This window comes from Achroia grisella, unplaced genomic scaffold, assembly GCF_030625045.1.
Source record: "Achroia grisella isolate CSIRO2021 unplaced genomic scaffold, CSIRO_AGI_Agris_v1 utg551, whole genome shotgun sequence".
NCBI lineage: Eukaryota > Metazoa > Arthropoda > Insecta > Lepidoptera > Pyralidae > Achroia > Achroia grisella.
Window position 1 is genome coordinate 767754 of NW_026712935.1, and position 12975 is coordinate 780728.

Consider the following 12975-nt stretch of genomic DNA (forward strand, 5'->3'; position numbering starts at 1 on the left):
CTAGAGTTAATTTAATACCTGTGACGCAATTGTTTGCATGAAAACAGAAATTGTAAAAAGACTAGCTTGAAAATGAACCTAAATTCTTGTATAAAATCGACTACGCTTATTAATATATTATATTCCTGATCTATGGAAAGGGGTCGACATGTATGTACAATTGTACGTATAAATAACTTATAAGGCTGTTCAAGCTTATCGTGCTATGCCTTTCTATTTCTATGCATGAAAACAAGTTTCGTAAAAACGATTTAAATTACAGACAATTTTTATAAATTGTCTTCCGATATCTGTGTGCTTTAGATTTAGACAAATTATATTGTCATTGTGTTTACATCGTGATAATGCTAAGGCATATTGTTAATTAACTAGAACCTAAGTCCCTAGAACGAACTTTTTGGTTGTATTACTTAATTTTAATAGGCATACACTGCCATTCCTATACTAAGGTAACTGTTCACCGTTGTTGGAACGTTTATTACAAATTTATTATTAACGATTAATATGAGAATTATTAACGATAACGGCAGATAACGACTATAAAGAAAACAGGCAGTGACATTGACAGTGTAAGATTAGAAAAGTCTATTATTATTCATAAACTAACTATAGGTTACATGGGTTTTCTGTGATATTAAGTAGAGGTATTTGAAAATTTGACAGTTTTATTTTAGGGTCAGTAATAATGAGAACTAAATCCATACAGGCTTCAGTAGTAGCATTCATAAAACTGAAGTAACCACTTTTAATAAAATACGTACTTACATAGTCTTAAATTGTTGAACCTTCTGATCTATGTTCCTCGTGGAAATTTATTCAGCTTTATGAGAAGTAGGTACACTTGAAGTTTGTGTATTTGAATGAAAAATAACTTGCTTAGGATCGTCATAATGAATGAAAGTGATTTAATCATGATGTAGAGAAACATATTTAATACCGTATTGGTTTGTACTTACATCGATATTCATTATAGATACTTTTAATTGTGTGAAAACAAACACCAAATTGAATGACTGGCGAGGTTTCAACATTAGTGGGGTATAAATGATTAGAGATCATTATTATCAGCCACGTCAAAATTTAATATACTACAATAGCACTAGTAGTATTTAGAATTAGAATTTTCTGGATTGTTTGATTATAAAAATGACAATAACACTGAGTATGTTTAAAATGATATTAAAAGATTGAGCACAATTTACGTTTGAACACATCAAAGGAAGCAGAGCATAAATAAGGTTGGTAAAATTCTCAAGCACCTATACGCAAGTAGCAAGACTAAAACACAAAAGTGGAAAATATCACACATCTATCTGCTTCAAAATTCATCCTATTCGAATAGAATATTTGGTATGAGTCCAAAAACAACATTGCACGTATGTGGATTGTGGAACCAAACAGTGTTATTTATCATGTAAGTGCACGCGGACATAACAATGAAACAAGTGACAAACACACACGTAGAACCGGTTACTTACACCTAGTTAGACCAGAATCAAGAGAAGTATATTGTAGGACATAACATATAAACAAGTTTAGTGTTATGCGAAAATATTGGCAATAAAAATGCATACTTAAGTTGTGACTACAAGAACCGTGCGAATGAACGCCGTATTAGTTATTGAAAAACAGTAGTTGTATGTAAACAAGCAGTCTTAGAAAACTGAGAGTAGGTACTTAGTGCTACTTATATTAATATGAACAAGTCATATAAAATTAAATTAAAACTTTCAATATTACACACCCAGCAATATACCCTAGTGGTTAATCCTAGAGGATACAAAATGCAAACTAAAACAGCAATATTCCATTTACAAGAAACAATTCTGTTTAAAAACAACATCTTATTATATAAACTATTTTCTATATTTACAGAAATAATATATTATGCGATTCTCCATCTGACATAATTAAATAGTAACATAATTATATATTTTATTCTATTTAACACTATGTAGTATACACTACCACGTATAAAACACGCATTCAAGTCCCTGGTTCTTATCACTAAGTATTTAATAATAAATCAGTCTGTCGATTGGGACGTTTTAATTCCTCTAATAAACAATAAAACCAATTCACACATCGATTCAACAAAGGTATAAAACGTACCGCACTTTTCTCGTGCTTTTAACTGTCACTCACAAAAGAAGGTACTCGTAGGTACATACTGAATGTGGGGAGAATTGACTGTGTGCACTTCTTCAGCTCTAACACAGAGGAGCCCGCGAAAGTCTGTACCACTCGTCCCTCGTAGTTCACACTCCTTGCTATCTGATCATAAACCTTAGTGCTATTACGAGTAGATCTACTTTTAAATCGTTATGTTTGCATTTGCGAGCAATAACTTCACATAAAGTCAAGAACTAAAGTGCTGAATGAACAGCATTGTCTATGTGCCCGAGTAACATTTGTACGAACTTGTGCTGGACCGGTGCTCTGAACACAGGGTGGTTCTATGTGCGGTGATCATAAGACGAGGGTGCGGCGTGGGCTCGGGCGAGGGGTAAGCCGCTCGTACATCGAGAACTATACACCCTGTTGTGCCATATACTATCTGATCTCAGCCGAATTCAACACGAAGGGCACGTAGAACATTTTGCTTTCGAGCAATAGGTTTGCAGCGGCTTGGATCTGAAAGTGGATGGTGAAAACGAATGAGTACAGCGAACCGAACCGTGTACTTTCTATTGAAATTGTAACTGGTTTATTGGAACAACAAGCAGCAAAAGTGATTGGAACTAAAATTTATTAATAACATTTTATAAAGAAATTAAATAAAATAATTTAATAACTATTCTAATAATATCTATAAATAATATATGTATATAGCCAATAATATCTATTAAATGAATAATCATATTATTAATTTAATAGATATTATTGACAATGTTTAGGTTAATATAATTTTAGAGTTGTCACAGAAGACATTTGTAGTCACTTATGCATGGCAACCTTCTATTTATTGATTATTGTTCCACCTAATACAGAATACTAAATTTAATGCAATAACTTAAGTCCAGGTTAGCCATTATATCATGCAGACCTTATAAAAATTAGGTAGGTATATTCATTGACACGTAAATTAATTTTTATGATGGCCTCAGTGGTTTTGCGGTTCAGTTTTACTTCTGATGGTCGCGGATTCGTTCCTTGTATTCATGAGTACGATTCTTCGTATTGCTCTGGTTGTTTTCTATGTTTAAAATGTATACATGTATTTAAGTATTTCTGTCAGTTGTCCATTATACGTAATACAAGCTCTGCTTAGCTTGGGAGTAGTTGGCGCTGTATGAATTGACTAAGGCTATATTATTATTTAGAGTTACCTCGGGTATCCTGGCGAAGAGTTCCTGAAGCCGCCCGGGGTGGTGCGGAGCTGCGTGTTCCAAGTAACTTCGTAGCACCTGCACATACCTATCCTGAATGCTCTCCAACTCGACTTCTGTAATAAAAATATTAATTAAAAATAATATTTTAGACTGCATAAATTAAATTTGCATATTTAAATAAAAAGAACGAAATAAATTAAAAAACAATAGCGAAACAATTCATATAAAACAATGGTATAAACGGAATTATTAAAACCATACATTTAAATTTATAACTAAAAAGATGAAAAGCAGTCATGTTTTTTTAAATCGAAAACAAGAAGTAAATAATATTACAAGTATATTATTGAATATACCCATATTTATAAGGGTATTTTTTTCTAAGTTAGCTTACTTAAGTCCTAGGTAGGTATAAAACTGCATGTAATCACGGTTTGCATGTCGGATGGTAACCTGCTGGCCATGAACTGGCATAAGTAGGCATTGGTAATAGATACATTCGCAATGTTATAACTTATACAATATTAATATTTTGGGCTTTAAAATAGTCAACATGGTTTATAAATTGAATTGTTAACTATTCAAATTTATTACTATGTAATATTTATTTAAATTTTCTCAACTACATTTGTGTGTGTGATCCCTACTCGCCACTAGATGGCGTTGCATGGTAGTTATTAATCAATGCCATCGAGCGCGCGGTGCGGCGGTGACGTCACGCGCTCAGTAGGTCACTCCGATAGCAGGGCAACGACCGCGGCTAGCCGTTGACCTCCGCTCGAGAGCGCTTGCTCACAAACTGTCGTCGTCTCTTTCTGGCGCGCGCGTTTATCCACTGTATTGTATGCTCGGCAATTTTATATGTGTCGTTTGATGCAGCTACAGCATCTTTTAGATTGAAATGTACATAATTTTAACATAGTCGAGTATTTTATTAGGTAATATTACAGCACTTTCTTCATTTAATATGTCCGACGTGTTTACTGTTTTATTAAAATCGTACTGCAACCTACTGCCTTATAAGCATTTTTCAGAATGTAAATAGCGTAATTTGGTTAAAAAATGCATCGAGAATCAGGCGTTTTCCATAGTGTGTTATCCATAATAATAATAACGTGTATTCAAATACGATTATAATTCATAGCAATAACATATTCTGATCATAGATAGAAAAATATTACAATATCAAGAAACACTATTTGAGGCATATGCTATACCTATAGATAGATCGTACGCTGAATTAACATATAGAATACTCTTTACTCGATGTTACTAATCAATTATGTGACGTAAAAGTCAATCTGCGAATTGCAACGGTACCGGCGCAGTATCATAGAATGACGCGAGCGCTGCGAGGTCGGTAGGCGTAATCTGCGCTTTTTTCAAGCGCCCGCCGCGCTGCGCAAAAGAGAAAGTTTTTCTTCCGCGTCGTGCTTTCCGCTCTGAGAGTGAAATGCTGTCCCATTTCAACTGACGTAACTATTCAACATTCATACTAATAGTAGGCATGTTATTATGCGACTGTTTAGTTTATGGACGGTGTGTTTATTTTTGTTCGTATTTTATGTAATATGTAATCAAATGATAACAGATTGCAATGGATGTTATGTAGGCAAATTCGCATAAACACTTGTGAATAAAATAAAACGCGGAAGTTATGATATTCACTGAATTACACTTTGTACGAAGTCGTTAGATTTGGTATCTTCGTCTCACTTAACAGTTGCAATACAGCTTCATTTGTAAGTGTTGGTTAGAGGGTGATAAAAGACAATGAAATCACAGGATGCCTCTCTTACCTCTCTCTCCTCCTATATATAATCTGTATATTCTTATTAAAAATGTATTTTTGTTTATATCAGTTGTTTAGTACAATAACACAAGTTTGCGACTAGATAGCGCTGTAGGGACTGAACAGGTTTGTTATTATTATAGGCGACAGTATCACATATTATAGGATTATATAGTTATTTTGCCGTTCTAGTTACATAAGAAAAAAGTAAAATGACACTCTAATAGCATATTGAGAAGTATTAGGTATATTATTAGAAATAAGTAAGTAAGAAAACAATAATATTCAGATACCTAGTTAATTTAGCAAACTATAAATAGAAGTGGCTAACTATGGGATGTTTTACTTCATACATTAAATAAATGTTATAACTATATAGAGTCATTAAGTGTATTTGAAATGCATAAAAAAGAAACGCTTCGATGCTATTGAAGCAACGAAAGTTGCGTAAACGCTTTCCATTTCACTTTGCACATAATGCACCGCTAAATATCACGAAGTACATACAAATATATAGTTTTTTTTATCCAGAAACTACATAACTGTCGTTTAAGAAGATATATTGAATAGTCATGTTTTTTACGACTACTGTTTTTTAGTTTCTGTAACAAGATATCTACTTGTTTATTACAATAAACACTTGACATATCTACATGACATTTGTAATTTGATGCCAAAGTTATTATTTGTAAAATAGGTGTGTATCGCACTGATATTACTGAGCAATAATAGTAGAATAAAGAAACATATAGTCAGAGGAGTAAGAGACTAGCGGACCGCTATCTCTCCGAGTCAGTCAGAAATATTACTTGAAACAAAGTTTTTATTTTTAGTATCGGTCATGACGATATGTTGAATGTGTAATTCTAAACAATTAGACCAAAGCCAGTAGAATTATACTGATTAATATTGCAAGAAAAAATTTCTGGTGAAGGTAAAATATAATAGTTATGTGCTATAAAAAGTGCGACTGAAAGCCGTGAGCGCGATCTATAATTTTCTATTAAAGTCCTTGGTACGACAAAGCTTGCATTAATTTAATATAACCAAGAAATTTTCACATATTGTAATATGTAGTACACTATAATACTTGAAGCATAAAGATTAATAAAACGTTATGTACAAATTTTATTATTACTAAATTAAGTATGTACAGGTGCGACTCCATAGTTTTTTATTCGTACAAGTTATAAAAGCGGTAAGTGTCTCTGTTCAAATTTTCAATCTAATAAAACAAACGAACATATGCTTACATAAATATAGCTAAAAAAAAGTATAAAATAGACTGTGTATATATTTTCTCTACGTTACACAAACTATTAAGAGACGGATATATTATCGTTGTATTATCACTGACACATTTAGGTACCAACAACAATGACTAGTTAGTGCTTTCATAGTTTGATAAGTAGTGTAACACGAATGCGTGTACGCAGTGAAAATAATTTTCAAACATGGCGTGTGCGGGCGACCCAGTTACAGTGTACGATAACGCAGGATGTCATAGTTTCCCCAATACTAGGACATTAGTGTTGCACTATTTTCATATGTAATATTGTTATTTAACTATTAGTCACGTATCTATCTATATCAATTTAAATGCACTGAGTTAAGTTTGAATTCGAAGAGCTCCGACAGCATTTTAGGATTCCTTATTCTCTATTTTTGCTTGGGTTTTATATTTCTAGTCACCTAATAAAGCATTCTGTTTGTTGCTCAAACTACATTTGGTTATACAAGTATAGTTATTAAAAAAAACATATTAATATAATTAAGATAGATAGGTATTTAATCCAAAAAGTATTTGAATTTGTTGAATATATGAAGATTTGTTTGATTGATTTGTTATCCAATTTGATAGATATATATCATATGTAAATAATAATAGACTTGCCTGCACATTAAAATTCATAATATCTAAGTTACGTTTCAAAGAGAAAAATCGAAGAAATATTTGTTGAAATCAATATTCGTACTGCAGTAAAAATTTCCATTATATATGAAACGACTACAACATTTTATAAAAAATCAGTAATGTTAATAAAACATAAGATATTTAAATATTTATTTCGTTTTATAAGTGGCAAACCGCTAAACCTTATATACAAAGCTAACGTATATACAAATGTATGTTGACTAGATTCTACAAGCGCTGTATTTGTTACAGAGAAATGAATGAATTCGAAACTTTCATTTCGCTTCGAAACTGAGCAATGCCGGTGAAATTGTTATCACCGGCAACTCGCTCGAGTCTGAACTCCTAATCGATTTCGCAATTGTATGGACTCTCGAAGCACGACTTCCAACTGGGTTACATGTATCATAAATCATAATAATACTAAAGAGCGAAGTGCTCCGTATCGCCGTTTGTCACATAATAAACTAATGTCTTTGCATACATAATTTGTCAAATGGAATTGAAGTAAATAATTCTAATAAAATAGTAAGTTTTATCAGAGACTAATTGAACCGTGCATCACCTTTTCCCCTTTTTTTACAATATTTTTATTGATGCCCCGATCTTATTGTTCGCAACGTGAAGTTACACAGCCTATAATGGGAATCCAACACTATAAAAATATTTCAATTTGAACCAGAAGTTACTGAGATTAGCACATTGAAAGAAACAAACTCTTTAGCATTATAATATTAGTATAAATAAGTTAAATTTAAGAGACGGAAGTTAATGTATGTAATATTATGTTATCTGTGGTTAAGGTAAGTTAAGATAATTTAATTTACTGCACATTTTCGTTAATAATGTCTTAAGAATATAATTTTTTAAACTGCATTTGCACTTGATGAATGATGCAATTATCTTTTAAGGTATTTATCATTAAGTATACGTAAGAGACAAACAGATAAACTTATGGAAGCCTGTAGATCGTAAGGTGAGTATGAGTTGATAAGGTTTCATAGCCAAGGCAACAATAAAAACTTGTAGCTATATTACTAACTAGCAATCTTGTGATGCACTATATTAAATGTAGACAGATACCAATAACTAATTTATCAGTACTAAGTATTACAAGTTTATCGTGAACTGCGAATCGTGAGAACACATCACAAATTTATGAAATAATTTTATAAAACATAAAAAAGCCTTAAATGGTCATTACATTTTTCATACTTATATAATCAAGGTGCATCTTATTCAATGTGTTATACTCAAATAGATTTATGAAACCAATAGGTTTATATAAACATATTAGAACACCACATACCACTGTCATTGCATTATAAATTTATTCTATAAACAGTTACATAAGATCATAAAATCTGTGATATATAATTTTGCGCAAACTTCAGAATAGCTGTCGCTACCGTAATTTACGCCAAATAGCGCAAATACAATGTTAGTGATGACGTTGTTAAAATTCATAAATTAAATGTAATATATCCATTTAAATTTCTGAATTAAGAAACTTCTAGCTATACCTACTGTTATGCGTTATATAAAAAATAGAATCTCCAGCAACCAATTTCTAAAAAAATTTGATGTTTTTTAATAAAAAAAATATATTATAAGAAAATTATAAAACGACTAAGTAAGACGACTTAGGAGCTTTTATATGCAAAATATAGTTTCTAAAGTCGTAGGCACTCATATATATGAACAAAAGTAAAGTTTTGAACAAAATAACATAAAATATGATAATAATATAGAGTAGAATCTAAAAAGGTATAATAATGTCTTTGAAATATCTCACTGTATGATATTTGTAATGAAAAAAAGAAATTGGCTTGTACACTTCACTTGCATGACAGCAACATATACTTAAAAGTAATTTTGAATATTTCATTGAATTACATTCAAACTGCAACATTAAATATACAATTATATGTAATTTGATTTACATTTTCTGTTGGAAATAGAATATATGTTTTATATAGGTAGCGGTATACTTAATAAGCTAGACTCTATGAGTAGAGCACTGAACCTTTGTGTTATGAGTATGAGTCAGTATGAACGTCACATTGGATGCCTAAGTTGCGTAACTGGAACTGACCTACATGAACTGTAGGTTATTCGTTCCTGTTAATTATAGCCGGTATAAATAGTATTTAAAATAATAATACACATAACATCTCTAATAACAGCGACTCATATGTACCTAATATCTTAACTAAAAGGTTATCATATTGTATGATATCTGAAATCAAGTTTAAATAATAAATGTATCGATTTAGATATAATTTGCAACTTATTATTCTTTCCGAATTTTACATCTTATGCAGTTGCATAAGATGTAAAATTAAATAGTAAATCTAAAATAGTTATTTTAGCGCACATATTTTCGAACGAAAATATTATGTTGCAAATTTAACATTATCGATCACATGTCACTCACTGAAGCTTCATTGTAACAGTTTAAAAACAATTTTATTTTGGAAATTGATTGATGATTTTATCTCTATTTGTATTCTTTAAATAAATATCTAAACGGCTTAATCTAACGAATGAAATACATAAACAAAATCAGCAACTTATTTGTAGGTATAGGATATCTGGACCTGACCTACATGAACCTAGATGCACCCCTGTCATAACCCTGTCCAGTATAAATGGATTACTTCCCACAGTGCGTTGACATGCTAAACTAATGAAGCGAGCTCTCCCTTCAGGGTCCGCTGACGCTCTGAGTGGGATTTATTTTGTTTCATCTCTAAAGAAAATAGGTCGTAGTTGATTGTGACAGTTAAACAATAGTTTTTTTTTTGTAAACTATTATAATATTATATAGAGTTAGGCGATATCTATATATATATATATAATAGAATACTCATGAACCCTGAACCACTATTACCAACCAACAAAGTTAAACTACGAATATAAATATAAGAATTTTAAACTTTACATACTAAATTGATCTAGTGACTCCACGGTTAGTATGAAGAAGTTTCCATATTACTTCATTGCTAAAGTTGGTGAGTTTCATGTATATTTACCATTTTCAACATAGTATATTGATTCTCTTTATGTCTAACCCAGTATAGAGAAGGTCAGATATTTTTTAAATAGATGTACTCCAGAAATGTTAATCGTTGTAAAAAATCACCTACATAATGTTACATTATTAGCGAGTATCAGGGGTAAGTAATATAATTATTAAAACATTTATTTATAGTTTAGTAATACTACTTGTATAATAAAATAATTGTAAGGAAAATAAATATAATAACATACAAGTATGTACACTTTTAACCTTACTTGTGGATATTCAATGTTTTTATTACTTCGATAGTTACATTATTTATAGTTTAGTCTTTATGTACCATCAATACCATTCAAAATATTAATGAATTTAGTGATTACGGGAAAATTTAAAGTTTTTTAGAAGTCGAGACTAGTTTATTGGTATAAATATGAAATCCTATATTAAAAATAAAGAAAAAGTTTGTTCCATTTCTAAAGAAACTAGGTCACAGTTGATTGTGACCATAAAATCAATAGTTTTTTTTTATTCCATAATCAAAAGAAAGAATATAAATAATAACAGTATTAAAATATTGTCATACCTTGATTCAAAAGTATGTAGACCTTTAGACACACGTACTCTTCCATCCTGAGCTGGATACGTCTGAATACGCATGTAATCTGTGTCATCTTCTCAACGACGAGTCCCACATCTAGTCTTAGCTGTTCTAACGTTATGGGCCTGCCCATTAACGACGTTAGACAGTTTTGCAGAGTCCGCAGGTTGGCGTTAACCTGATGAAAATGAAGCTTTATATATAACTGAAAATTAACATTTGGGCATTATAGCTTAGATACAAAGCTGGGCGATAAACAATTTGGTCGCAGCTGTATTTATTCAATCATTAATTACAAAACTGCATTTATAATACTTAATGTCCTGTGTATATATATAAAATGTTTGCTTTGTAGATTGTATGGGCCAATGTAATGTTATTAGCAAGCCCATACAGACTTCTTATATTATTACATACATATATTACAAAATGGATAAGAATAACAATAAAAATATTAAAAATACGCCTGTCTGTCTATATGTTAACTTTCAACTTTTTAGAGTTGCGGTTGTACCGATCTTATTGAAATTTTGTCTAAAGATAGATTGTATGTCGAGAACCAACAAAAGTGATATAATATTATATCTCTAAAAAACGCTAATGAATTCCTAGAGAACATCTAATATTATTTTAAATGGAATGAATGATTGTCATGAACTTTGGCTTAAATATTGTTTGGCACTACTTTTAATACCAGTAATATATGTCACACGTCGACAAAGTTGTAAGTAAAAAGTAGTATTGCTTGCCAATGTGTTACATAACGTTGAACACGAAACATTTTGTTTAGAAATAATAGGTACATTCTCTAAGGTAATTAATAATATGAACAGTTAACGAGGGATAACGTAAAATTGAACATGAATGTCTATTTTATGTAACCACGAACATGCAAGTTAAAAGGAACTGCACTAGACAATGAAAATTACTTTCTGTAACTACCGTATTACAGCACCGTTTATGTAATCCTAGCGCAACTTGCAGAATGCAATTGTATTTTCATAATTTAATAATCCTAATTAATACTTTATGATATATTTTAATCTTTAATCTACGAGTAAATATAGACGATATTTACTAGTAGATTAAAGATTAAAATATATATAATATGAATGGGAATGAGGCAAAAATTGTGTGTACAGACGGAAGCCACTAGGTTCAATCTGCCTACCCGTGAAAGATCTAGTATTGCGATGGATAGATAGATAAATAAAGCACGATTTAATTATGTTGACTTTCGATTTCTAATATCATAAACAACAATTGTAATCAATTTCTATTTACTCACTGCATAATTAAGAATAGATAAGTACGATGTAATGTATAAATTTATGATTCTAATACAGGTTATGTAGCGAATGTGTTCGCGTCCGAGTGCAGCTAGCTTAGTAGGCGCAAGCGGCGACTTTCTACGATGTTGCGCAAGCGCCGATGCGAATCACGTAACTGCACTCCGGTGCATATGGCGGAAGTCTCTGGAGCGAATTTGACCTGGAGTTCACCCAGCCACTCGCTCTAAACTTTAGTTCATTTATTGCTTTCTTTAACGAGCAATAAACATATATTATGGATAGTTTATTATGTAAACTAATTTTAATAAAAAAACAATGCTCACCTCTTGTACAAAATCGTGTTCATGATCTGAAGAAGGCTGCGTGTGTGCGTGCTTCCCATGCATCGCCTGGTAAGCCGCCGTCGTCAGGACTGAGATCTCGTGCCATTTCTCCATTAATAACTTGGAATGAATTTCCATAGGTATTTCCATTATGAATGGAAGTTTCTTCGTCCACGCCACCATTTTATGGACAATTGAATCACCAATTTTGCAAAGTTTGTCACCAATTTCCGATGTATCATGAAGCAAGTCTGGTAAATGTCGAACGGTGGCTATATCTTCCATTGCGTCGCAATCGATTAATGCTCGGATCATATGTAATGCCCTGTCTAAAGGAACAGCACGATCCCGTGACGAAGACACAGCACTTTCGAGGCGCGCTCTTAGATGGACCACCTGCAAAAAATTGTATATAGTCGATAGGAGAATAATGTATTCTAAATATTTTTCGTAGTATTTTCATATGGAGCATATTACCTCGCTAGGATTGGTGAGCGCAGTCTTAAGAATGGTACCATTAACAAGGTGCGGTGGGAGCGGTGGTAGGGGTTCTTTAGGTTTTTCAGGTGGCGATGCTCGACTTGTCGCCGTCGCTGCTTTATTTGCTTTCTTGTGTTTCTTATATTTAACTTTGTACAGATTATAGACAGCACCGCTGTTCCGCCCTCCTGGCATCCGATCCTCTCGTACAGCTGTGATAA

General features: G+C 31.9%; 1 protein-coding gene across 1 annotated transcript in view; it reads right to left on the minus strand.

Moving 5' to 3' along the window:
- Nucleotides 1-912: 912 nt before the first annotated feature.
- LOC131848349 (hormone receptor 4) overlaps nt 913-12975 on the minus strand; it is a 29914-nt gene continuing 17851 nt past the window's right edge. Inside the window, exons 4-8 of the mRNA XM_059198167.1 lie at nt 12752-12966; nt 12275-12670; nt 10645-10837; nt 3330-3445; nt 913-2634 (exon numbers count right to left, since the gene is read on the minus strand). Coding sequence (XP_059054150.1) covers nt 2554-2634; nt 3330-3445; nt 10645-10837; nt 12275-12670; nt 12752-12966 — 1001 coding nt within the window. The 3' untranslated portion in view covers nt 913-2553. The remainder of the gene's footprint in view (nt 2635-3329; nt 3446-10644; nt 10838-12274; nt 12671-12751; nt 12967-12975) is intronic.